At 42.6% G+C, this 27,959-nt stretch overlaps 1 protein-coding gene and 4 non-coding genes across 5 annotated transcripts; all 5 read right to left on the bottom strand.

The window, feature by feature from the left end:
* Positions 1–812: 812 nt before the first annotated feature.
* Positions 813–24,629, bottom strand: NOP58 (NOP58 ribonucleoprotein). Its single transcript, XM_064660577.1, has 15 exons — positions 24,495–24,629; positions 21,572–21,648; positions 19,823–19,875; positions 18,021–18,145; positions 17,313–17,449; positions 16,123–16,187; positions 14,720–14,854; positions 13,596–13,741; positions 12,524–12,650; positions 11,708–11,871; positions 10,880–11,014; positions 9,616–9,677; positions 6,982–7,115; positions 1,852–1,973; positions 813–1,146 (listed from the first exon to the last, which is right to left on the bottom strand). Exons 1-15 carry the CDS (start codon positions 24,537–24,539, stop codon positions 1,090–1,092), a joined length of 1,584 nt encoding a protein of 527 aa, XP_064516647.1. The 5' UTR covers positions 24,540–24,629; the 3' UTR covers positions 813–1,089.
* LOC135417652 (small nucleolar RNA SNORD11) lies at positions 12,272–12,357 on the bottom strand. Its single transcript, XR_010432171.1, has one exon. It is a non-coding gene; the product is annotated as a small nucleolar RNA SNORD11 (small nucleolar RNA).
* LOC135417654 (small nucleolar RNA SNORD11B) lies at positions 13,411–13,494 on the bottom strand. Its single transcript, XR_010432172.1, has one exon. It is a non-coding gene; the product is annotated as a small nucleolar RNA SNORD11B (small nucleolar RNA).
* LOC135417657 (small nucleolar RNA SNORD70) lies at positions 15,483–15,572 on the bottom strand. Its single transcript, XR_010432175.1, has one exon. It is a non-coding gene; the product is annotated as a small nucleolar RNA SNORD70 (small nucleolar RNA).
* LOC135417656 (small nucleolar RNA SNORD70) lies at positions 19,469–19,557 on the bottom strand. The gene has a single exon (XR_010432174.1). It is a non-coding gene; the product is annotated as a small nucleolar RNA SNORD70 (small nucleolar RNA).
* Positions 24,630–27,959: the final 3,330 nt, after the last annotated feature.

The following is a 27,959-nucleotide window of genomic DNA, read 5'->3' as shown; positions in this document are numbered from 1 at the left end:
GGTATATCCACTTGCACTAAGAGGTCATAAGCCATGGGCAGTTCCATACCAAGAGCTGGTCAGTAATCTGTATTCCACAGAAAAGCACCAGTAACACTGGCTGCAGAGTTATCAAAGGTTACCCAGATGAAGAAACTGATTTTTTGTTTAGGTGATAGCCTACCACTACACCTAGAAAAAAAAATTCATGTTAATTAATAAACTGAGTGATAAGCACAGTTAAATAAAAATTGTTTCCTTTTCCACCAAATAAGCTTCAAGAGCTTTAGAGCTTGATAATATGATGCTACTTCAGTGCATCTGTATCCCCACAGAGAATGGCAGAATAGGCAAATGGCTGATTTCTGCTATTAATAAAACACTTGTCTTTTCTGCTTTATCAGATAGCTTAAGAAGTAGTTTTGCTTTAGTTTTTTGGGATTAGTTTTTTTAAATCAAGTGAAGACAGTTGCCACGATCACCAAAGCAATTTGAAAGCCACCTGACATTAGTTCAAAACATGAATTTCGTCAGTCAATGCAGCAAACCCAAAATGTCTGGAAGATGATTAAAAAAGGCTTTATCGGGGGAACAACAGTGCAGACTCAGTAACACACCTCAGCTGTTCCACATATTTTTGATATGCATAGATATTTATAACTATTTTATGGAGAATTTAAAAATATTACAACCTTTGAATTCTTTAGAGAATAAAGTGCAGCAGAACATTTACACATTTAGTTTTTGCTGATCATTCATTTAAAACAATAAATCTCAGTCCTGATAATGGCTAGAAAACCAGCAAACAAGTTTAAAGACAGAGGCATGAGATCTCCATAAAAACGGTTTTATTCCTTATCAGTGGAGATGGCTTGTGAAAAGCCTGCTGTAAGCTTTTAAACAAAAGAAACTGCAAAAAACCAGCAATCCTCCTAATGAGCAGAGACACCAGGGTATCCTGTTCCAGGGCAGAAGACAGCTATCAAATCCATCTCCTTGCCCTCTTGCAACACAAGGAAGTTAGTTTTCAGCAAGAGGGTAAACAAATTTTGTTGGGAAATGCTACTCCAAAGCAGCTGTCCAAGGGCCAATGTTTTCCCCTGCTCCGGATCAGTCTTCATCCTCCTCTTTCACTTTCTTCTTTTTCTTCTTCTTTTTCTCTGCATTCTGCAAACAAACAAGTGTTGTCATGAACAGCATAATGCAAAAGCAAAGCAACACAGGTAGCCAAGGCAACAGAGCTCACACCCGAAGCATCCCCTCAGCTGCCAGCTCAGGAAAGCACAACCCAAGAGATGTCCCTTCCTCAGTCACTAAATGCACTGGCTGTTCACAGCCCGGTGGGGGCAGTGGGCAAGGGAAGCTGTGTGCTGGCAGCTCAGCACTGTGGGCAGGCAGTGCAGCTGCGATACACAAAGGGGAGAAAATTAAACCCCACGTTAAGAACAGGATTTCAGAACTGAGCAAAATGTTTGGTCTGGTCCCATCTACTCTACTGTTGCTGCAAGGCATCAAATGATGTTTCATCAAATCAGCAGGTACAGCCTCTGTTCCCTGCAAGTCCTAAACTCTAGACTGATGACTGTGGATCAGCAACAAGGGACACTCTTCTCACTAGAAAAGATGCAAAAAGAGAGAAGACTAGAGGAAAAGGAGGGGAAACACAGAGGCATTACAGTCACAAACTTCCTAGACAGTATTCTGTAATGCAAATCTTCTTGGACATTACAGTGATGGATATCACAGAATAGAGTTACTAGAGCAAGACCCTCTTTGCATACCATACAGGAATTTCCCCCCCGTCACTCCACACTGTGTACACAATGTTTTGGAGAAAACACATTCCCAAAAAGGAATGCAATTCAGCCTCACCTCAACTGTGGGGCTGGTGGGGAGTTCCTCATTCAGTACCTCCTCTTCTTCAGCTTGCTTTTCCTTATTCTTTTTCTTTTTCTTCTTTTTGACAGGTTCATCATCTTCTACAGCTGTGCCTTCTGTAGCACAGAAAGGACAAAAATGAAAAGCAGGTTGTGAGTTATTAAGAGTGCAAAAGGAAAAGCTACGAGATGTGAAAAGATGCAATGACGACAGTAAGAATGCAAAATACTGAATACCACACTGCCCCTTCTTTAAATCTCTCTACATCTATTTACCATCTGCTTTGCCCTACCTGCATGACTACTCTCTGCTATAATCAAAATGTACAACTGCCTAATTCACAAGTGACAGTGTTCAGACAGCACTCTGCACATCTGGTACAAACACCGCTTCTACATGCTGCTCCCAAAGTTTAAAACAAGCTTTCATGTTTTCATTTGTTTGCCAAATTGTCTTCAAGCACTCCATCTGAAAAGAGACTGTCCACAGTTTGGCAAATATTTTCAGCAGCAGCAAAGGAGCAGCAAAAGGACTCTAAACTCCACATGAGAAATGTGTTCAGTTAGCAGCAGCTTGTTCACAACTGATTTCCCAACCTTGATGTTGGAAACTTGCTAAGAAGCAGACCAATTTTCTTCACTGTTTAGACTGGCAAACACAAAGATGTCTTGATGCTGAGCTAACATAAAGCATTTAATGCAGAAACTTTCCTGCCCTGGAAGACAGGAATTATTTATATAAGCTGAGAGGAATGTCAACCCAGGAAAAGATTTACTAATGACCTTACAGTTACTTTTTAGAACTATTCATCAACAGCTGCCCTATCTAATCACAATGGTAATGGAACTATGATTTACCACTCATTTTCTAGAATACATACCACAGTCTTAGCAATCTCTAGGTAAAGAAACCAAGCAGGAATCTTACCAAGTTGACAGCCTATGCAGCAGCCAGGCTGTTACTGGAGCATACCCAAGTCAAGTTTATTTGCACAGCTGAGTCAGTGCTGGATACCAAGTTTCTCCATACATAGTACTCATGACTAAGTTCATGACGTAGCAACCACTGTCCTTCAGTAGTTACAAAAATGATGCTGAAATCAGTGGTGTTTGTGGTATGGACAGTTGCTACTGGGGGTGTGACTCTAGACATAATTTTCTCACCATATGCCCCCCAAAGGAATCAGTTTCATTTTGAAGAACTCACCACTCACAAAAAGAACTGTACAATTACAAAAAATTGTCAAACTACACAACCTCGTAACATCTTGACTGTACTTAGTCACAAGTTTAGTTCCTCAAGAAGTCAAAAATACACTTCAAACTTTGCCTCTAACATTAGCTTCAAAGAAAAATTGGCCTCAAGGTAAAAAAATTCTAGACATGTCTACATGAGAATACAGCCAGCTAACATGTACAGTTTGCTACATTAAAAAACAGACCAGAAGCAAAACAGTAAAGAATTCCAGTAAATATAATTTTAAGTGGATTCTGCCATACACATAATTCACAGTGAACGGTGTGTGAGCCTAAGGCATTCAAAATGTGTAAAGCTAAATATCCTCACCTCTCTCTGTATAACACAGGGAAATACAAAGTAGCTAGAAAGCATATATTACACTAAAGACATACAGTACAACAGGAGCATACACATGGTATTTTGCTATGCAACACATTTTCACTCAGCTGGATTGGCAAGCTATGCATTTTCAAGCAAAATGTTGGGTGGTAACCTTGAAAAAATAACTTCTTGCTATTACCCTACGTGGCATCAAGTCTGACACATGAGGCAGTGAACCTGTCACAATTTACAGCTGCAGATGATGCATGGGGCACTCACAGACACTGTCACTCACACAGCCAGCAGCAGACCCCTCCCTGAAGATTTCAGATGCTGCTTTCCAGGAAAGCTTATCACAAGACTTCACATATTTGTACCTAGGCAGAATGAGGACAAAGGCTCCAGGGGTGCTGGCCTTTTCCCTCGAGGTGCAGTACTTCTAAGTCACTCAAGGCCAGCGGGGTTTCTTTGTGGTACACAGCAGTTGACAAGGAAACCAACAGCTCTTGGCATCAGGCACTGAGGCACAGAAAACAGCACCCAGAAGAGCAGTTTGATTGATGGCCCTGTGAGTGCTGGAGATCAGCAGTAGCAGTTCCACTCACCCATTTTTCACCATTTTTTTCTAAGCTTTTATACACCAGCCTGATGTGCCCTCTCTCCTCTACATGATGCACCACTTCACAGAGTTAAGTCACAATGCCTATCAATAAAGACATCCTGTCACGACGTTGCTGTCATTTAAGGCTTTGTATCTTGCAGGGTTCACTCCATTAATTTAAGAGATTTCTCTTTCCAAGTGAGACCTTCCCAAATGACTGACTGCTACTACATCTTGATGCTAAACACAAGCGGAAGGCTTCACTGCAGGCACTGGCTAGCTCTGTTGGTGGTATGCATTCTGTCTAGCCACATCCAACTTCAGACTGTAGTCACAAAAATACCTGCCCTATTTCCCTTCCCCCAGCACTAAGACAGGTTTTAACAGACAAATCCTTCCGCGAATTTTAACTTGTTTCAGGCACTAAAAAAGAAGAAATCGCTTGGTTTCTTTCTAGGTATAAAAGGTGAAAGTGGTTTGAAGTCATAGCTCACCCCCAGCCCCCCTGCCAGTTCCCACCCAAAGTACTGCCAGCCATGCACCCCAAAGAGGGAGAGATAAAACACCACACATCTCATCTTGCAGTAACATTGACATTTTGGGGTAGCATAATGCAAAATATTGGCCCCCTTTACAACAGATATTAAAAGCAATAGTTTGACAAATCAATCAGTGGCATCATCCCAGATTCTTCCTGTCCTTTATGTTCTTCTTGTAATACAAACTGGATAAAAATGTATCTGGCTGAAAAATGCCTTTCTTTCCAGAACTACTTTTCCACCACCCCCATTTATCCTGCAGCTGCACAAACAGCATGGGGAAGGAAGGGGCAGAGGCTTCTTTCACAATGCACTGTCTGGATACATAATCTCTGACCAGGCAAAAGCTTAACAGAGCACTGCATCAAAAGAGAATGGAGCCAAGAACAGCAGACATTAAAGGCTCATGCGTACTCATGCAACATAAATCTTAATGCTGGGACCTCCTCTGCACTCTTCTGTGCATTATCAGACTTGCTGAACTACTCTAACTCCTGGGACCACCACCAGCAACCCCCCTCTAGCACACTGTGCAGCCACAGAAATTATACTGGGAAATAGCAAGGCCATGGTCTGTCTAGCAGGTGTCAGGGAAATCCATGTACTTTGCTGGGTGCTCGAATACAAGACTTTGCAAACACAGGGGCAGTGCTATTTTATAGGGTTCAAGAGGACAGGCTGAAGGGATTAGTTCTGCATACAGGTGATACAAGATAAATAAGCTCTCTGAAAACACTTATTCCATAGTCTGAACCAAGTGGCATAGTTAGTACTAATGTCCAGGTATCCAAATAAAATGACCCAGTTGATAGGAAGAACTGGGAAAAAGCAGGAGCTGTGAACCATACATTTGAAGAATGCCTCATTTTGTCCAGAAACAAAGCAGAAAAATCTGAATCCAGTACTTCAGGTTTTGGGAAATTTAAAAAACAACGAAACAACACAGATTTCAGTAGCCTACAAGTATTCTGGACACTATCTCCAGCTCAAGGATATCTGCTAAGCTCCACCCAACCCCTACACCAGGAAATACCAATGCTCAGTACAGCAAATGAAGCAAACACAAACAAGTTTGTGTATAAAAGCACAAACCACTGAATAATATAATTATGAACAGAAATATCCTCCTCAAACTGCAAGAGACCAGGCTGGAAATCAATGTAATATTTCACCTGTGAGGAGCTCATGCCTGTGAGATGTCAACACTTGCTTTGATAATGCAAAGGAAGCCCAAGGGAACAATTCTGGCTATAGCAAAGGAAGTTAGTTCAAAAGATAATCAAAAGCAGTAACTGTGAGAACATCCACATTCTCCAAAAGAAAATGGGCAAAGTTCAAGCCTCCAAAGTACTCATGTGTCCTTGTCTCACGATAACAGAACAAGCTAGGCAACAGATCTCAGGTTTACAGCACAAAGGATTCTCCCTCCAGTGTAACCTTAATTCTCGGCTAACTTTAGGTTCCTACAAGTTGCTCCATCCATGTAAACAGACACCATGGATCGTCTGGGACGATCACACCTCAGCATCAGCTGAGCAAGAAGAGGTACTGAACCAGCACAACTACACTCTGGTCCTTAGAACACAGCAGCAGAGAAGGTAGAAAGGGAAGGCTCTGACAGCCCTCACCTGCTGCAGGCACAGATAGGTGACAAAACTTGTGAGTAGTTCATACCCAGATCTGGCTCTTAATCTCACAGAAGTGATTTAAAGTCATCTTTTCCCCTTTTTTCCCCCTCCCGAGTTAGACACTGGGTACTCCACTATCACAGCAAGTACAGGCCAGCCTTCTAGAGGTGCTGAAGTGCACACTGGAGAGAAGAGAATGTTTATTAAAATGAACCTTAATACAAAACTATACTATTCTGAAGTCAGTTCAAAATCTTTCTTCACACAGAAACACAGCAGAAGGAAAGAATAATTGTGGCCACAGTTCAGTTTTAGCTCCCCAGAAAATAACAACTGTTCATGTATTATGTAAATTCAGATGGAAATTTCTGAGTGCCATTTCACCTCAAATTCTGACCTGTTTGTATGTTGAAACGTGCCAGAAAACATTTCTAGTCAGAATAAAACAGTATTCTTGAAAGAAAATTGGGCAAGTTTCTGGTTTTCAGAGAACAGCTTTTCTGTCTTCAAGATACTGAGGATCACTAAATATGAACCTGCCGTGCAAGAAATTCTTCAAGAAGAATACAAATAGAGTGTCTTTCTTAGATGTTCTTATATGCTTACAACTGTTTAAAAGCAGATGTTTAAAGCAAATTAACTGCAGTCTGGTATCAGTCCACAAAGGATCATTACTATTGTTAAATACAATGTCATACCCAAGGAGAATAACCAGGTATTGTGGCTGGCTGTAAATGTTAAGCCCACTGCATGATGGAAACAGCAATACGTCAGCAGCACAGATACAGCAACTAACCTTTCATCTCTGCTTTGAACTTCTTTGCTTTCACTGGAACCTCAGTGTCTTGTTCTTCCACCTCCTGAATTTTGCGCTTCTTGGAAACGACAGGAAGCGTTGAGTCACCGGACGGGTCAAACACCTTCACTTCGCTGCAGTGAAGAAAACAAGTCAGTTTAAGCGGTAAGAAGAGCAGGCCCCCAGGTAAGATCCTGCACTTGAACGTAAACTTTCCAACACAACCTCCCGAGAATATCTGCAAATAAATCTTACTCAGCTAACAAAGCATCTACAGGTAGTGAGGCCCTTTCTCCAATACAGATGTGGTTTATCACTAATCATGACTACAGAAGAGATACCCCACAAAGTACAACTGTCTGATCTGAACAGAAGGTATCAGTTAAGTAAGAGTTTGATTCTCGTTTATATCTGTTCAAGGCTCTATAGAGCACTTCAATTACCCATTAGATTGATCTCTCTTGCTGAAAGCCTTTTCAGCACAGCCTTATGGTCACAAGCACACAGCCCCACACCATTTGGTATATTATTATATTGTATTTGGCATATTATGCTATCATTGTACCCTCAGGAGTGTATATGTACACAGAGTATTAAAAGTAGCTTTACCTTTGCCTTTTCTACCCCGCCTCTCCACTATTACATTGAGAGGGGACAACTCACAAGGCAGGGTAATACTATGGTTCACCCCTGTATCACTGACTTTTTGGGACATTCAGATATCTAATCCGTGTCTGAAACTTCCTCTTCTCAATTATTGCACACTCCTTTGTTCAGACCCAAACTCCTCTACAGGCTGTAGAGAACCAACCACCCTGAAATCCAGTGCTCTTTAGTTGGAACTTGTAAGGGGCAATTGAATCATTAAATAGCAAGAATTCAGAACAGAATTCCTACTGAAAGGAGTTTTAAATCAGTAAGCCTAAAATATTTCCCCCCAGCCACATCCTGAGCACCTGAACTTTTAGAAAAGAGGAATCTGAAGTAGCTACCTTGCACATGTTATAAAAGCAACCGAGGCTAGTGACTGGACTGGGAAGCATGTGGCAATGCCAGCAGACAGTACCATCATTTCATCCTCTAAGCATCAGAAATTATCCTTATGGGTATTAACACTGCATATTGCTTTACAGAAATTGATTACGTAGCCTTTTGCAAACAGTGGACTCTGCTTCAGTTAAACCCAAGCGAGAGCTCACTGGCTTCCTTGAGATTGTCAAAATATTCCTGCTACTTAAAAAAAACCAAACAAACCCAAAACCAAACGAAAACCACAAATATGATGAAGATAAGTAATGCATTCTTTTGCATCTTTTTTGGAAAGCATACTGAAGTGTTTCACTTGAACCTCACCTCTAAAAACTACCTCACATTTAACTTCTGATACATTACTTTGATTTAGCTAATTCATACAAAATCCATAGTTCCATACAGGACTAAGATTCTCACCAATCTCCTTAAAACACTAGTTTAGCCCTTCAAACATCCCCATACAATATTGCCATTCTTGTACTCTAAGGACAATTTGATAGGTACTGAGTTAGTTTCCCTTTTAGGCAGCCAGACTGTGCCAAACAGCCAGGAATTATCTTCAGATTCTCCCCCAAGCCTAGACATGTTTGCAAAGTATGTCTAACAGCAGAAACATGTCCTGGCAGGAATTCATGACTCCTCATTTCAAGAGGTCAAAAGCCAGCATCTATGTTGTCTCCTCAACACCCTCCTCCCTAAGCTACTGCTTCCTGACAGGCCCTGATGCTTCATTTCCTGACTGACACTGTCTTTGCAAAAGCTGCTCCAGTAATCACAGCCATCACTACACTTGGAAATGCCTGGCATATGGAAATGAAAGTTACAGCTAGGCTCCAGAAAGATGTTTGGGGACTGCAGATGGGTGTAACAGTGCTATTTTTTCCTCACAGAACGAGCACTCAGCCCTGTTTTTGCTGAGCTCTCGCCTCTCTACACCAAAAGCTCAGCAAAATAAGCAGGCCACGCTAAGCAAGAAGCCTGCAACCAAATTAAGCGATAAACCCAGATGTCACAGCTCAGACTAATAATACCCTCTTCAAATCCTCAGATGTTCAGCTGTCCCAGTTGCAATTTACAGTGTCACTTTGGGCACCAGAAACTGTTCTAATAGTGTCCAGAGTACATACAGACCTCATCTATTGCTTAAGACATGTACAAGACTAAAACAAGGAGGTGAAGCTTTGCTCAAAACGAGTGGTGCCTGGTTTTTTTATTTTCTAAGAATAAGATGATAAGCAGGTCTCTAGGACAGCTTCCATGTGAAAGAAATTAATTCAAACTGTAATTTTCAAATTTATTTCATTCAGACTTGTATTAAGTAAAGCTGCTATACATTAACACCCAGCTTTCTGGGGCTGATGCTGATAGCACCTAAAAGTACTTGTTATCTGATGATGTCAGTAATTTACTGTTAGAAAATCTGGGAAAACAGAAATCCTTTCTAGCAACAGAACTTATCAGTGTTTAAAAGCACAGAAAATGTTTTCTAGATCTTAAGTCAACTCAGCCTACAAACAAAAAGCTTTTCAGAAATAAAAACATGGAGAGTTTTTGTTTTTTATACTCAGCCAAGTAGAAAGCCTGAAAGGAAAAACTATTCACCTCTTGTTTTGATACTTGTCTGTCTTGGCCAAGGCTTTTCCAGTGCCACTTATTCTTCTTATCTACAAGAAAAATTTCGATACGAAAACCAAATTACTCATAATGAAAACAATTCACGACTCAAGTTTTACAGCTCTTGAAAGGAATTAAAAATAGAAAAACAGACATATATTATGGGTCAGGTTCTTGTGTACCTGCACAAGTCTTACACCCAGGTGTAGTGACAGGGAGTGTAACTGAGGTGAGAAAGGCCTTTCTAATGCTGCCCTTCAGAAGTGCAATTCAAGTAAAGGCTATCTAGTACTGGATCAGACATACCACAAACACATCACATCATGCCTCCAAATTCCCCAAATCTGCTCTAATTTGTACACACTTTTTTTCCTTGGCAAGAGTATGTCAGGGCATGTATCACCCTATGGCTGGCATAAGGCCAACCTTAAAACCACAAAAGAGGTCCCAAACTGGATTTGAATTAAATATGTACTTGTCAAGTGGTCAGTTTGTATTTTGGTGTTAACATGTCTCCTTGCCTTTGATCCAATAAGAAGCATCACCTCCCATGAAACACTTGAGAAGGGGCAGGTTTTTCTGGATTTTTCTTTTCTGATCTAGTGATGCCAGTACTACAGCACTAGTATCAAATCTTCTAGCTTGGAAGGCTGTACCTAGTCATCATTCACAAGATCACATACAGCAGGCATGCCACCTAAAAGAGGAAAGTGACCTTATGTTCTCCCAGCATGCTGTGCCAATGGCAACATGGAACAGCAGGTGTGGAGAGGTAGGATATGCATTAGGTGGTGGGAGAGCAATGCAGCAGTTTGCAGAATAACATCTTGCTTTAGGTACAGAGAAAGCTTTTTAAGACTAAGCATCACCAGTGTTCAGATTCTGAGGAACCACAGTGGAAAACATAAGGCGTGTACAAAACCCAAATACTCCTTTCTAAGGTAAAGAGAAAGAAGCTATGATGTAATAAGCATATCTGCAATACATGCAATGAATGTAAAGGTATGATCTTACTCATTCAGGATCAAGATTTTTCAGGATAATGTAAAGGAAAACAGCCATGTAAACAAGAAAAGCTGACAAAAATGCCAGCAGCCAGCTTACACACCCAACTGCTCCAGCGAAAGCTGGGAGAAGCTACAGAGTAAGAGTGACACACTACTGAGTGACAGGAAAAGAGTCAAAAGCAGTGCATCAGAAATTCATACCCTCAACAAGAATGTCAGCTTCATGCAGCCTCTGCTAGACTTACCCCTCTCTCTTCCAAAAGCCTCAGTCTCGTCTCTACTTTTAGTCTGTTCTCAGCTCCCATTTCAGCACTGGTGTTCTCTCCAAGGGCATCATAACGAATAGTCAAGGCAGTCTTAGCTGCCAGCATTCGAGAAATCTGGAAAAGCCAGAAATAATATTAAATGCTAAGACTTAGCATAAGGCAATGATTCACTCTGATCTGAAAACCATACCCACATACAAAAGAACAAAGTAACCATTTACTAGCAGTGTTTAATCCAAAAAATAATTAGTGCATCATTCTTTCACCACTGAAATACTGTTAATGTAACACTTTATTTCCTTGATAAATAGAGGGAAACGTCTGAGATAGCAAGTTAGTTCCACATATCCTACTCTATCCCAACCTTTAGATCAGGTTAGTTTGAGGTATAATTTCCAAATGGACAGCTTTTTCCACAATTCAAACACATATTCATCCACCCACATAATAAAAGCCTAAGCTCCTCAAGGTGAAGCAGCAAATTACTTGCTTTAGCACAAGAGACCCATTTTCAAGCAAGACTAAAGCCTATCAGTAGAAGAAAGTAGCAACATACCCCTTGAGAAAGCCAGTGTTACATCATAACTCAGCAGGAATGCATCTGTTATTGCTCAGATGTCTCAAATGGACAATTCCATTCAGTTTTTGAACAGGAATGAGTAACACTCAAAGATTTGTAGACAGTGGTATTTTACATGTTAACACAAAGCAATACAGTAAAACAAGCCACGGAAAGAGCCTCACTGTGAAGCTCAAGATACTCATGCTCTGGAAAAAGCTGAGCTGGTAAGCAATTCTGCAACTTACCTTGCCTTTATTTTTGGCATTGGTTTGTCCCACTAGGGAAGCATGATAGATAAGGCCAAATTTAGGTGTGTCCCTTTTAGTCTTCAGTGCTCTGAAGAGTGCCTTCTCAGCACCCAGTAACTGAACTGTTGAAGCCGGATGTTTTGCCAAATTCAAGAGGGAACCTAGGAGGAGGTGACACAGCAATAGTAATTTGTCAGAGGAGCAGCTAGGCTGGATTCCTGCTTTTGAACAGTGTAAGAAGCTCAGAGCCATCTATTTCCGAGACCTGCTTCACATTCGTTTCCTGAAGGACAGGTAAACCGCTTCAGCCTTTCATGCTTCAACTAACTCTCTTGGTTTGATTTCAGCATGAGGAAAGAAGACTGACTCAATAAAACATATTCCACTGGAGTAATGCCTACTCCTGACAGTCTGGCAGCAAGAACATGTCATTACAGAACTGCAGCAGAGGTAACTGAAATAAGGCTGCTACCTTGAGCCAGTCTGACTACAGAAGTGTAATGTCGGTTTGTCAGCATTTTACCTCAGAAGTGACTAAACTATCAGCAGGAGGCTCAGTAAGTGTCTCAGAAGAGGTAGTGACTTAAGTTGCCCTCATATTCTGAAAAGAATTCAGGCCAACTGAGAACTTTGTCATCACAGACAACTACCAAGCTCATGCTGGTATTCTCAGATTGCTGAAGTGCTGCCTTTGCCCCCTTTACCATGAGATGTTCATCAGGGCCTTACATAATGCTTTTAGCTGACCAGCCCTGAGGAGAAAGCCTCTGATGAGGTCACCTAAGAGTTATTTACATTGATCACTGAACCCACCTGCATGAGCAATGAGCCTTGCTCCGACCAGTTCTCCCACCATGACAGTGAGATTAGGAGCAATGGCCATCATTCTGTTCTTCAGGTAGTCATACAGCTGTGTCCGATACTCAGAGATTTCAATCACCTGCCACAGACAGCGTGTGGTTACAGGAGTCAGCATCAGATGACCAAAAAATATCAAGAGATAAATATACTGAAATGAGGAAGTGCTGAGAATTCCAATGAAGGAGACTAACAAATTGCAAAATGCAGACAGCCAAGAGCCAGAGTTACAGGAAGCTTTATATAGGGCATATTCCCAGAGTAGAGCTCCATCCTCCAAGTATATTGGATCTGTGTTGCTTATTCCCCTATGTGACTCACTTTCTCAGCAAAGCTCCCGATAAAGGAGCTGATAGCATGCCAAAGACAGCGAAGCAGAACAAAAATACTTAGTAAGGGCATTTTCTGTAGGACAAAACCCTGGAACATTCAGTTTTCACATAAATCTTTGCCACTATTCTCTTGAAATGGGATAAATGCTCTTTACTTGTTCCATACAAATACACACAATTAGAATGCACACAAAAAAGCAGCCTGGTCTAGACCAAGAACAGGAACTCCTAATCCTGCCAGTCCCTGGCAAAGTCACAAAGGGATCCAACTAAAGTCACAGGGTGCTCACATACAATCCAGATGAGAGCAGAATAGGGCTCCTAATTCTTCTGGGGCCTCAGTGCTCCACTTTTAACCCATGGTTTATCACCTAGCTTCCAAAGTGACAGATTAGAAAGAGACCATACAATGCCATTATTTTAAAGACTCGAAAGCACAATGATAGCAAAATTCCTCCCTAAAGTAACACTGCCACTTTCAGAAGGCTTTGTGCAGTTATCAGCAGTTTGAGATGGCTCAGATGAGGTAGTGACTGTGCACCCTCATGTCTGAACATCGGGAAAGCAACAATATAGGAATCATCACTGCCATCCCAAGTGTGTCAGCACTGCCTTCGGAAAACCTCTCCTTGGTAGAAGAGGCTCTGCAATGGCTACAGTGGAGTTCCTATTGCTATCCATCTGTGTGTACATACCTGATCACAGAGATGGATTATGTTGTTTATGTCTTCTTCTGATACTTCTGTCCCCATGGAAATCTCAGCAGCAGCCTTCACATCCTCCTCAATCTCCTCTGGTAGGATGTCAGAAACATCAGAGGAAGCAAAATTGCTTCTGTCTCCTGTAGGGGACAGATGAAAGCTTGTTTGTGCTGGGGGCAAGATGAACTAGTGAAAAAAAAGAAAGCACAGAAACACATAAAAATAAAAGGCCAAAAGAAAAACAGAGTCAAGTCTGCCATCACCCTACTCCAAATTCCCAACATATTATGTCAGTGTTCTGACTTTACATTTATACTAGCTAGGAATGGTTGGAACTAAATTTGAAACTATTAAAAAAAAAAACGCCCATATTCTGTAACACTGCATACTTCACCTTTTCTATAGCTGGTTGCTACAAAATTTTCAGTCACAGTATTAAAAACAAAGAATTCTAGGAAGCAAGCAGTCATTTACCAGTAACCACATCTACTTAATTCTTCCCACAACTGGGAAAAAAAGCTCCCTTCAAACTACAAGTCTCCCTCTGGACTGCAAACTTCATTATTAAAAAAAATAAATCAAAAAACCTCAAAAAAACCCCCCAAAACAACAAACCAACACCACAAAACCCAAGAAAGACAACCAACTAAAAAAAAAAATCACCAATACAAAGCTTCATCCAAGAGGTGAGGCAAGTGTCCAAAATATTATAGCAGTCATTCTTTTTGCTCTTGTGAATAAAAAAATCCAGCAGTTGCTGTCTCCAAGAACATCCAGAAACAGGTGACATTTCTCTTTACATCAGTTCTTTTGGTAGCTAATTTCCAAACTCGTCTGCTGAATAACTGGGATTTTAAGAAGACATGCAGGTGGCCCCTGAAGGACTGACTGGTGATGTGGTATTAACTTTCTCTTAAGCTTCCAAAGCTTGCAGCAACACACAGATGCAAACACACGCTACTTTTCTACTGGCCCTGTTTACACTGCTGCTGAAGGCAGGACTGCACAGTGTCATGACTAACTGGATGAGAGAGTGAGTTGGTCTGCAAGTCAGTGCCACTGGTGCACTGCATACTGCCATGCAACAAACTCCAGGCTCACAATTCCTTACTACTCACCAACTTTCCGCACACATTTACAATAGGTTAGGTTATCTGTGATGATTTTGCCCAGTTCAGGGAAGTGCCAACCGTACCATTCCCTACAGCGCATGATGTAGTTATTCAGTTCCTTGTCCAAGTCATCAAGAAGTGCTAAGAGAAAGAAGAATGGACTACTTTTATCTAAAAAGGTAATCTAAAAATGGAAAGCTCTCAAATCAACAAATTTAAATAGTGTAAAGGGAGATTAACTGAGGTATTTTATCCTATAAAGACTAGAATAAAACAAACTGCAGTACACTAGAAGTCTTCACTTTTCAGAGAAATGCATAATCCCAGGCACAATATTACAGAACTGTCAGCATTCCCACAAGCGTGGCCTGAAAATTTCATCACTGGAATTGTCTTGGAGGGATTCCTTTAACAGCTGCAAAGAACATTCTCCTGGAAGGGGGAACAGCAACCAATTCTTCCCCCCAGTCAGCCAACGTGCTACACACAAGGCTGATGTAAAATGTAGCCATCCGATTAACTTTAAGGAAAAAAATGTTTTAATGGTTACAAACTGATTTTTTTATTCAATTACTTGATTTAAAAGATTGTATTAAGCCCTTTAGTTGCCTTTATTATATAAATATACTCAATACAAAACTAACAGGCTCACCATTTACCAGATATGACCAAAAATCAGATTTAGAATTTAAGAGTGTAGCATGCACAGTATATATTGCTAGAGAGCCCTGGGGCTAAAATATTTCCTGCTAATGCAATACCAACACTCCCATCTGTTGTCTCAGTGGTAGTGACGAAGGAACTGAATCAAATCATTAATTTCAGTTTAACTATATGTTTCATCATTGACAACAGTCTGGGAATAATATTCCAAACAGCATTCCTCACCACTGCTTCACAGCAAGCGTGCCAATTATGACGTGGATGTCTTCAAGGAAAAACGAGGAATGGGCTTTCCTAGCTGTGTTAACAATTTCAGTCTGTGAAATGCAGCATTACACACTGCAGCATGTTTTACATGCCTAACACAAGAGTCTACTTCTACAATACCCTCTACGCAAGGTACCACCAAAATAATGGGTCACAAAAACCCTTCCTGTGGGGCCCATTCTCCCAGCACCACTCAAAAGGGAAGCATGTTGGGAAGGGAAGCCCTTAGAGGACTGTCTGTATTTCAGCTGATTTCTATGCTAAGAGAAAGTGGCAGTTTACTGTATCATCCTGCTAATGTTCCTGCTTGTGGAAAACCCTATTAAGAAAACACACCTTATGCCTTACTGAACGTCAGTGCCCAATTTACCAAGACATACTCAGAGGAAATGGACAGCAATACTTTTCTGTAACCAATGTAAAGAAGTCAGCTATCCTAAGCCAAATCCATTAATAATTTAAGCTCTAAATATACTTACAAATTGCCTGGATAATCATGGTATCTACTTTGTCTGGGCTGAATTTCAACTTGTATCGGGAAAGGCTGAGGAGACAGAAATACAGTTTCATCAGCATCCTGAGTTCCTGTTGCAGAGTATGCCCCACCTGTTCCTATTTTACATGAATACATTCATTCAACAGAGCTCAGTTTTATGCCACTGACTGCTCTCAGCTGTGGCCAGAAGCCACACTGACACAAGTTTCACAACAGCTCTGACATGTGTACACACACATACCCTGCGACCAGGGTGAAAGGGAAAGTTAAGGCTATTTGTACCACATGCAGCAGACTGAACATGAGTGCTGTGGCAGGAAATTGGCTGCTGGTTTCTTTCTGCGTGGTTCCCCACAAAAAGTATTTGTCAACAGCACTTCCAGTTCTGCAGCAGCTGAAGGCAATCCACAAAACTGCACCTACCCAGCAGCCAATATCAGCAATGCTAATGTGAAGCAACAAGACACTTCCTAGAACAGATTCTCACTGTCTGACAAAGCCCATTACCATCTGGCTTTAATGTATGTTTACAAAGACACTTGATATCAATGAAGATTTGCATCTCTAAAGTCCTCCTTCAATATTAATGCCCATTTTCTAAACAAACACACATCTATTTTCAAGAAATTAGCTACAGCAAAGCATTTCTCTAACTTGCCAATGGCTCATACAGGACAAACTCATATCAGAACATGAATTAAAAAGTTACTCACGAATGGATGTTTGATCTCATGTTGATCCTTAACTACTACTCCACTAAACCTAAAAGGCAGCAATAGCAAGGTGGAAAGACAACTCTGCCTTTAACATTTTTACATTATTATCCATTATATGGGTATTTATTGTGGCATAAATCAGCAAATCATGATCTTCACCTTGTCTCCTAGTGGCAATGGAGTTTTAAATTACCCACTTGACTCCTACAGAGACATTCCAAACGAAATCCTGAAGTACATTAAATGCAAAAGAAAGCTTTCAACTTCAGGTGCAGATGAAGCCTTTCCCTAAAGGGTGGGTGCAAACTGGAAAGCCCTTCCTTTATAAAACAAGATTTCCGATACGAAATGATGAGACCATGTCACATACTCAGAGACACTTCAAGCAGCACAGCATAGCCAAGGACACAGGAGTGGGGCAGACATGGGATGATACAGAGCTGTTCTAGGAACTCACCTGTGTGCCAGCCCCAGACACATGGCTGCCATCTCTCGAGAAGGCAGGCCTGTTATAAGCCCTTCAATCTGGGAGCGAATTCCTCTCATCAACTCTGTAACCATTGGGCTGTGTATACAACTCAAATTCAGCTTGTCCTGCAGGTTGGAAAGCAATGACCCAAAGTCAGGCAACACATGACATTCCTCTAAAGCCCTTCTTCCAGCAGCCTTATATCATTTACGACTGGTTTTCCCACTGCCATCCTATGATCACACAACAGTTTCATTGCCTTTGATGCTAAAGGTAGTGACACCACCAGTTCCACACATTGAAACAATTCCATTATGAAGAGATTTATAACATGTATCTGCTATGTAGAAGATTCAACTTAAGAGTCAAGATTTTGCAGTTTACTAGAAACAGTTCAGCCACAGACAGAAAATTCAGAGGTAGAGGGTTGGGGGCTTTGGGTAATTTTCAGAGAACAAAACCAAATAATTAGTTCAAAGTCCTTGGTATTATTCACTTTACCACTTAAACCCTGTGTACTCAAGACAACACCTCCCTGTATGCATGCAGTATAAACATTAGGATTAGATATCGTCCGTGCTGCAAGCACAGCACTGGCAGCACAATCCATTGCTAGGAACTGCAAAATCTCTGGAATCTGACAATAATATTTCAGCAGCATGAGGCAAAAGGAAGAATGGCAAAATCAGCTATCACCTTTATGACACCTCCAAGTTTGGCATCTGCTACGGCCAACTGCTCATGGGCATCTTTTGCCACAATCTTCTTGAGAATTTTCTTCAAGTTCTTGCTGAGCTTGCCTTCTACAAGAGCTGTGGATGCTGTATAAAACAAAAAGACCAAAGATGCAGTTTCTTTCCCCTCCTAAAACCTGTCAAAATAGTACTCCTAGCTTTGTACATTTATTTTAACTGCCCACAGTAGCTCTAGTCTGAGCTGCAATGCTACTTTGCCATGCAATAGCTAAAATCAAAATAGAAGAAAATCATATACTTGTTCCTTTGGAGGCCTAAATCAAAAACTTTTCTCTCAGTTGCCTCTCTCCATATGGTTTCAGTTCTATTTTTGCCAATTTTTTTAAAGATCTCTACAAACAGTATGCCATATGCTTTAGATGCATGTTTAACATTTCCAAAGGCAGGGTTATATGGGAACATTTTGTGTATCATTTAATTAACCAACCATTTTCCAGGTCCCTTAGGCAGCAACCATGATATCCTAAATTGAGTAATGGCTTATTTGCATCCTCTGGTGATGATAATGTAACATCTAAAGCCCAAGAAGGAATCATGCCAAACACACTGACTGGGCAGTCAGGCACAGACCCTTTTAATATAGCATGCAGACAGAAGAATTTTAAAAGGACATTCTTCATTCTCAAATATGAATAGATTTGTAAAAGCTTTACAATCCCACACAATATATTTTAAGCAGGCACTTATACAATCTGTCTGATGGTCAGCTCTGTGCTCCACTGAACTTCTGTGACTGATGCAACATCTTCATCACACCAAATAGAGCAGAGGCCAGTGATTTTTGGTTTCCAGAACCTTAATGACATGTAAGAGTAAAATCTAACTGCTTTGCTGAGTTTCCTCTCAGCCTTTCTAAAATGGAGATAATTTTCCACCTTTTTTTTTGCTTTTTTAAAATCAGCCTAACTATTCATGATCTGAATCCAAACCTACGCAAAAGCAACATAATCCAAAAAATATGCCATGGAGAGGAGCTTTAATTTCAGCTCTTTTACTTGCACCTCATGTACAATGGCAGCATCTCAGTTTTTGTTTCCTTAGCTTCCTTTATAGGCTAGCCCTACCATATCAGAATATAAAGAACCATTCTTTAGTTGTAAATGCAACCTGGAACATCCATCTATTGCTGTCATACAGCATATTCAGCAGTAATTGTCACACTATGTCTGAATTATTACCCAGAACTTCTATCACTTTTGTTCAAACTAGTCCACAGCATCAAGTCTTTAAGTGTAAAATCTGTAAACATTACTGAATATAAGGCTTTCCACTTTGTTTAAACTCCTGAACTCAAGTACAAGACAGGCTTTTTTTAGGCTGAAAAACATAGGTATCATAATATGTGTCCATAAAACATGGGTGACTGCAATAATGAACGTTCTCTGATACCCCTCTGTTGTCTCAGTGGTAGTGACGAAATGTTGACTCAAATCAGTTGTACTCAGCTTCAACAAGAATCCATCATTGACAACAGGCTACAGGTATCAGGCAAAACTTACATGGTGCCCACTTATGAGCTGCTTGGGAAATACACACAGTAGGAAAAATCTAGACTTTATTACATCTCAACTGCACTAGAGACCAAAGGGGTGACCTCATAAGCCATCAAAAACAGTTTACTTTGAAAAACCCGTAATTTAAAAACTAAGCAAAGAAACACAGCAGGGACGGAGGTAAGTAATGAGTGAACTAGTGCATGACAGGGATTTGGGTTTTTTGTAAGAATGGGGTTAACTCACTTACCAGCAAGTGCTTCTGTGGTGTCCTGAAATTTTTCAAAGTGCTTCAGCTTTACTCTACAGAAGAAAAATAAAAGTGTGTAAACAAATGTACATAAAACAGATGCTAGAACAATTTTACTTTTTTTTCCACCTTCACTCTTTTAGTTCCCCTCTTTTCCCTAAGGCTGCAAGAGAGCAGAGATTGATACCCAGATCATCAAAAAGTGAGAGCACTAAACCTCCCAATTAAGTTTGGGTTTGGTGTGACTTTTCAGCTGGGTCCCACAATACTTACATAAAGAAAAAAGGAACTTTGATTTGGTATTTCTTGGACCAACATCACCAGAAAACCTAAGCCCCTTTTTTGTTTGTAGTTCATATTTAAAGACAGACATCATCCATTTAAATTTCAACACTGCACCCTGATTGACTGATGATAGCATCTTCCCACTCATGTTCAAAAGGAAACCTTCTGCCTCTGTGGAATGCAGAGCCTGCACAGCTCAGATTTAACACGCTTTCCAACCAAATGCATCTTCAAAGATTTTAAACTGAACTGATTCATCACCCATGAATCCTCAAGTCCTCCCTTGTAATTAGATATTAGAATACAAGTTCTGAGCTGAGCTTAAAACAAACAACAAAAAATTCTTTCATGCTCTAACTGCTGACCAGAGCCAAAAACCATATGGACAGTGTTTAACCACACTGTGTCAGATCCTCAGGCGCAGCTTCCCTCTGCCCTTCACAGAATCTGTGGTGTTGATATATAGAGTTACAGTTAGGAAGCTATCTCAATCCACTAAATTCCTTGTCAGGGACAGGCATTTGACTAATCCAGCTCCAATTAACCAATGCTGTTTGCAAATCAAGTATCTGCAAAGGAAGAAGGTCACAGATAAAGCTGAATGCTTGAGTTAAGCATTTGCGGATCCCAACAGAAGCTTCAGGCTTACACTGATGCCTTTTCAGAAAGGCAAGACAGGAATTACTTTGATCAGAGTAGAAATCCATTAAGAGCCACATCCTGTAGAGCAAGTGGCCAAGATGATGTTTCCAAGACAAGATTAACAGCACTACAAGCAGGCAAATGTGGGATATTCCAGCCTCTCCTCTAAGTACTATTGCAGAGCCGGATAAATACAAATCACAAGGCATAGCTTGTCCAGATGCATCTGTTATAATCAAAGAAATCTTCCAATAAAAACACACCAGACAGACTTGGAAGGAATCCACCACTGTCCCCCACTTTGGGGCAATTTGCTAGGAAGGCCAGCTTGGTCAGTGGACACTGCTCCCTGGGCAGCTACGCAGTGGTGCCAACACTCACTCACTGATGGCATAGGCAACAACACTAACTCTCAATTCGCAGTGATTTACATAGTTTCATCTGGATTAAACTTTTGTTTTTCAAAAATCATTTCTTGTGAGCACAAAACATGTCATTTCACACAGTTTCAGCACTACAAGCTCGGATGTTCTTGTCAAGGCTTCCAGATTGCCTTAAAATATTGTTCAATATTTTGCTTCAGTGACACATAGTAATGACTTCTGCTGCTTAATTACACTGCAAGGAAAAACGGTATTCCTTTCACTTTGATACTCCATTTTAAGTTTCTCAGCATATCTAACTTCACATTATCATTTTTCACAGCTTTTACAATACTGAAAAAACCAAAATCAATACTTCTTTCTGAAGCAGATGTGCATAACTACAGGTAGTCATGTTCTTCCAAAAGCCACACTGCCATCCCCACATAAAGCTGCTTACATTTTGTTTGCTTTTTCAGGAGTTTCAAATTCTTTCCACAGACTGTCAACTTCTTGGAGCTTTTTCTCATTCAGAACCTGCAGGGAAAAAAAAAAAAACAACACACAACTATATTTATATCACCTTTGAACAATCTTCAGCCTTCATTCAGCAGAGAAGACCTGAAACAGATTTACAGTGTATCCAATCCCTCTGCAGGGCTTAACACTGATCCAGTCACCAAACTCAGTCTCAGTGATCTACAGTTTCATCAATCTCTCTCAGCAGCTTTACCCCACCAACAGACAGACAATAGTGGAGTGTGTTTACTTTCACCTGAATTAAAGAAGTTCCTCAATAATGGCTGGGTCTTCCTGAACCTGCAAAACCCTCTTCTTGTTTATCAAAACTGGGCTTGCTCCACCTCCTCTACCAGACTCTTTCACAACCCAGTGACCCAAAACCAAACCTGCCACCACTTTGGAAAAATAAAACATGTCTGGGACCCCTAACAGGAAGGACTCATCCCCCTAGTTATTTTCATTAATGTGAGCTAGCCCAAAGAAAGAGAACATCCCTATAAAGAAGAGTTGTCACCACAGCTTGGTAATCAACTGGGCAGGCAGCAATGGTTTAATCCCATCTCTGAACACAGGAGATCCTCCTCAGCTTTTAAACAGCACAAGATTTACAATTACAGCCCTAGAGCCTATATACATTTCACAAAATGTGGAGTGCACTGCAAATTCCTAGAAAACTGCTCAGGGGATCAGTCAAGATCTTTACACCTACTATGAAATCTTGTAGTTTTGTCCCCAAATTGCAAGTGCAACACAATTGCAATTTAACTCAGTGCAGAAATCATTCCTGGTATTATGATGCTCCCTTGTGGATTTTTAAACCCTGGTTGAAGGAGCTTGTCTTTTTTTAAATTCAATTAGTAGCTGAGCAAATAAACATAGTAATTATTTTCCCCCATAACTCTCAGGCACAGAAAAACCTCGGAGAAACTCTTCCTTTCCTCAGCTTGCTGATTCTTTCCTCCAGTTCATCTCTCCTACCCAAAGGCCTACAGAATTTGCAGCCTCTATAAAGAGACGTGGGTGTATAGAGAAAAATAAAGAAAAAAGCTGCTAAATCAAGACTGTCAGCAGAAAACAGAATATGGATATTTTGTGTCATTCAAGATAGTAAGACTCCTTGGAGAAAGTCCTCCAAGACCCAGAACATGGCTATATCCCATTTGCCCTTCCTATGTGCTCCTCTGATGGGAGAAACACCTACAAGGGAGTACCCGAGAGCTACACAGAGCTTACAGAAGACAGTGATTCTTCATCACCAAGGCATAAAGGCAGAGTACAGTTATGCTGGCAACAAACATTTGCAGTCCTTGCTGAAAAGGGAAGTGGGTGACCGTGACCTGTCCCCAAAGTTCAGAAAAACAAATTCTCTCTAACCCTCAAGTAACTAAAAAACAGACAAAAAACCCACCCCAAACCCCCAGCAGTGACGAACTTTAGAAACTCTGGGAAGCTAAACTCTGCAGAGAACATTTTAATACAGAATGAACATACAAGTGTGAGAATGACACAAGCCTGCAGCTGAACAGCTGCCCTGTCTAGGGAAGGAAGGTGGTGTGACTGAGAGCCTTACCCTACAGATGTGCACTGGGGCTGTGGCTTTGCTGTATCCGGCTTGGCAGCTGCCAACGAGCAGGATCAGCATGGAAAACCAAAGCTTGCCTCAAAACATATACTGTAATAAAATACCACTTCTACTCGTTCCCAGCAGACAGCTTTCACCTCTCCCCCAGCCGCTCTGTGCATCCATCCCAGCCAGACTGCTGCTCACACCTGCAGCAGGACACTGCACCACAGACCTCCTGGCACTTCTCTTCAAGTCCCTCCTCCTACCTTTCCTTTATGCCTACTCTGCCATCAAAAATTGAAATACTGGTTATTTTCAGGCCCTCCTGGCTCCTGTGAAAGGTTAAAAGGCCTTGGCTCACTGCACAGGAAGTCTGAGCCTACTCAAGGACTAATTTTTTTATTTTTAGTAACTCTGAAGGTGCAGGATACTACTCTGTGTGAACATCCAGTTGAGCAAAACCTTCAGGGAGACTGCTGCACATGTGTCAGTTCCCCAGGTGTAAGTGCTGGGAGGGGGGCACAGACCAGAAGCTATCTGCGTTTAGAACTATTTCTGTCTTCCTCCTAAGGCTTATGTGTTAAAATGCTCCTTGCTTGAGTTGCACAGCTGGTCTCCAACGAGGAGGAAAGTTTTCGGGGCAGATGAAGTAAACACAGTGCCCTATAGAGCACCACTAAGGGTGTAGTTCTGCCGCAGGCTAGGGCGAAAGAAACCAGAGCTTTGCTCTCTTTGCGCCCGCACTTGTGTTCACACAAGTTAAACCCAGAAAAGGACTGAGCTGGCGGTGAAAAAGTACAAATGCGATGATCCATCTGTGGAGCCGCAGACCCGCCAGGGCACGCTGCCCGTCTCCAACGCGCCCCCTCCCGCATCCACGAGGTTCTGCTGGAACATGAGCCACGAGGGCACAGCCAGGGAGAGAGCGGTCAACACGCCCACCCCGGGGCGCCACCAGAGATGCTGAAAAGGGCACGGCGGGGGGGGCACACATCCCTCCCGCACCCACCCCGGCGGGGGCACACGGGCGCCGCGGGTGCGCTCGGCAGGGCCACGGAGCCCCCCTTCCTCCCGCCATCCCGCGCCCCCCGCCCGCAGACGCGCCCGTCGCGGGGGCTCCCTCTCCCTCCCTCCCCCGGCCCGTGTCTCCCCGTAATTCCCGGCGCAGGCCCGGCGCGCTGCCCTCCGCCCTCCTGCCCTCCCTCCCGCTTCTCCGCAGGACGGCGGGCGCTCCCCGCGCTGGGACGCGCCAGGGGGGCCGGTGGGGAGACGCCGCGTTCCCGCTGCCGGCGCTCACCTTGAAGATGGCGTATCCCGCCGCCGTCTCGAACAGCACGAGCATCGCGGCGGCCGCGCGGGAGCCCCCGGTCAAGCACGCGCGCGCCGCGGAGGGGAAGCGGAAGCGGCGGCGGCGGAACGGGAAGTGAGCGCGCGCGGGGAGGGGAAGCGGCGGGGCCGCTTTCTGCTGGCGGGACACGTGGCGGGCGGCGAGACTGCGCATGCGCCGCCGCCGCCGCGCCCCGCCCGCAGCGCCCCCCCCCCCCCAAGGGAAGTTGGAGCCCCCTGACGGACAGACGGGCGAACTGCAGCCGCCCGGGGCCGTGCCCTGTGTCCCCCCGCACGCCCCTGCGGCCACAGCCGCGCACCAGCCGGCGCCTCCCCGGGGCGCCTCGATGCCGCTGTGCCAGCAAACAGTGCCCTGGGACTCGGGGGCCCGCTTCCCGAGTGGGTCCCGGAGCAGGTGCGAGCTGATAGCCCCGCGGTGCCCCCGAGCTGTGCTGGGGCGCCGCAGCCACACCGCCTGTGGTGTCGGGGTTCAGGCACTTCAGTCCAGGGCGCTCCCGGCCCCCCACACACAGCAGGGAGCGCCTCCCAATGCCCGCTCCGCTCCCAAGGCTTGGTCTGCAGATCCTCACGCAGATCCAGTTCATAAAAAATTTGTTGTGACTAAGCGCGACCACGTGCGTCTAAAAGCTTTGCATCTCCAACAGAGAAGTACCACATTATATGCATATAAAACACGCACTTTAAATGCTGCTTGTTTCCCCACGCTACTGCGGCGTCCCCGGGATGGGGTCCGAGCCCGGGGGAAGCTGGAGCGGCCCTTTGTGCCCCCTCCCGGTCCCGTCTGTGCTCTGCGGTCCCTGACTGACCTACTTGTGCCCGGGCCCCGCTGAGGGACAGCAGCTGCGAGCCGGCGGGAGGCGGGCGGGAAGCGCCGCTCCTTGCCCTTAGAAATTCCCACTTACTGCACATGGAGGGTTATCTGTCCTGAAAACAAAGGCAGAGATTTTTCCTGCCCGCAGGAAAAGAGGCTCCGAGCAACGCCGGGGCTTGATTTATATCAGACATTCATTGCTGGATTTTATGCAACCACCCGTATGAGTCAGCACGCCTTTGTTTCCTCCGTGTGTAAGGAGTGTGCTGAAAAGCCAATAGTCAGAAATCTGGGGACTCGCATAATTCTGAAGATTATTTTATTTTTTAAAGGAAAAACTTTGGTGCTTTACATAATGTAATAAATTTTTTAAAAATCCCCAAACCAGTAATAGTGCCAAAGAAATTAGGTTCAACTAGACAGAGAATTTCCAGGTTCCACTGAGTTTTAAAGTACTGTTTCTGATGCTGCTGGCTCAGGGCAATACTACTATTATGTAAGAGTAAATGTTATGTAGCTGTCTGCCTTAGAACACTGCATTGATCCTATTTGCTAGCACAGGCAAACAAGTTGGCATTATGAGATTGCAGATCATTCTTAGGTTAAAGTCTGATTTTATAAGAATCTGGTTTTGATGGACTGAAGAAGCTTTGCACAGACCATATGAGTGGGCCAATAGTTTTTAGAAAACCACTAATAGCTCCTGGCCCCTAAACTATATACACAGCTTTGGAGAAATTAGCAGCAATTTGAAGGAACAGAGGTGAACTTCATTGACTTCAGGTGACTGACATTATGTGCACATGGTGAAATAAGAGACATAATAAAACACCTGAGAATGGAGTGAGGTTATAAGGGCAAGTGGCCTTGATGGTTCATGCAAACGCGAGGCTGACTCTGGGGTTTTGTGGAAAGAAGCTTGTGTGAGCATATTTTGTATCTTTAAAACAGCACTCTTTTTGGTTGTGTTTTCAGTTTAAGTATGTTCTGTGGTGAGTTTGGGCTGTCGAAGAAAAGTGTGCGTTTTGCTGATGTACATCCATAGTCCTTATGGGCTGAACAGAGACTAAATTTGCAGATCCTGTACAGATCTACGTTGTAGCCTGAAGAGGTAATGCATCCACAACTGAGTAAAAGGGAGTCAAGAGAGATGGTGTTAGTCAGTGTGTGTGCAGATAAGCATATTTTAAGATTATGCTTTTATGGCTGTCTATAGGGATAGATAACTGCACTCTGACTTATCTCAGTGTTAGCTTTTATTGTGGGATTACATGGAAAAATTGGGTTTGTGCCAGTGTCTGAGACTTTGGCCTTATCACTGTAAGGCTATTCTCCCCGTTTAAAGCTGCTTTAATTTATGAAAAGCAGTGATGTTCAGGACAGAGTAAGTATTTGCCATTTTCTATTCTGTTAGTATCGTGTGTTCCTGTGAAGCCTTTGAATGGCTTATTTTGGTGCTTTGTTTAGAGTTATCAAGCTCATAATGAGCTCTTACTGTGAGCTTGGCACAGTGTGAACATATTTGGATTCCCTGCCTGCTAGGTCTTGCCTAAGAAAGATCATCTTCATTCTGTAGCTCTGTATAGCATGTGTTTTGGTTCTCTTTATTTTTTTGCCTCCCCTGTTAATTCTGAATTGTTTTAACAGTTGTGATTAAAACTAATGTCCATGAGTCTAGATACTGAGTGTTTCACTGGTGAGTAAAAGTGCATCCCTTGGTGTAGCTGTGTTTGGAACTCTGCATTCAGTTAGTGAAATGCAGCAATGCAGGCACAGAATGCAGCTGCTTTGGTGTTTGGTGTTTTTACAAAAGAACATGGCACGCAGAGTATTGAAATGCTTGTGTTGATGAATGTGCTCTGCCCAGAGCATTTTCTTACCCTTTCCCAAAGGTAGCTGGTAAAGTTAAAACCCCATTTAGTAGCATCGCGATAATAATCTCCTGTTTCAGTGGAGCTAACTTCTCTTGATCCATTTATTTTAGATTCATGTTATTTTCACAGTTCTCACATGTGGCTTTTTTTCTAGCTGGCCATTAGATCTAAGCATGTGCCTATTCCAGCAGCAATGCCATGAAGGAGTGGCATTAGTTGTTGTGAAGGGGACATTACTACTACATGCTATAGTCCAAGCAGCTTGCAGTCTAAATGTAATCTGTTTAGGTGCAGTTGTTGCTTCTTGTGCAGACCTCTAAACAGCTGTGCTGTGCTCATGTAAAGCAGGACACCTGTTCTGTGCCAGTGGGGTTTATCACTGTAAGTTTGTACAAATGCAACTTCCTGGGTGCAGATTTGCTTAATACGTGCAGATCCTATTGCTTGCATGGTTGTGATGATTTAAAAAAAAAAAAAAAGCAACCTGTGCCTAAATAGATAAATGAGTTTTGCTGTGAAATATTCTCTCTTGGTAAAAGCCTTAGCAAGGTATTAGAGGTAGGTGTAACTACAGGGACTTTTTCTCCAAGATTTGCTGTTATGGGAAGGGTTATGTGACTTCACAGGATCACAGCATCACAAACTGTTAGGGTTCGAAGAGACCTTTGGCGATTTAGTCCAATCCCTATGCCAAGGCAGGGTCACCTGGAGCAGCTGGCACAAGAATGCA

The sequence above is a fragment of the Pseudopipra pipra genome, chromosome 7 (assembly GCF_036250125.1).
Source record: "Pseudopipra pipra isolate bDixPip1 chromosome 7, bDixPip1.hap1, whole genome shotgun sequence".
NCBI classification, from domain to species: domain Eukaryota; kingdom Metazoa; phylum Chordata; class Aves; order Passeriformes; family Pipridae; genus Pseudopipra; species Pseudopipra pipra.
The sequence above is the reverse complement of the archived record's forward strand: the minus strand, read 5'-3'. Positions and strand labels throughout refer to the sequence as shown.

Bases quoted from the DNA above. Each gene is read 5' to 3' on its own strand.
- NOP58 (XM_064660577.1), bottom strand. From the start codon at position 24,539: ATGCTCGTGCTGTTCGAGACGGCGGCGGGATACGCCATCTTCAAG. The intron at 21,649-24,494 runs GTGAGCGCCGGC...TTTTCCCTGCAG, and splicing joins CGGGATACGCCATCTTCAAG to GTTCTGAATGAGAAAAAGCT. The intron at 11,015-11,707 runs GTAAGTTGCAGA...TGGCTTTTCCAG, and splicing joins ATGCCAAAAATAAAGGCAAG to ATTTCTCGAATGCTGGCAGC.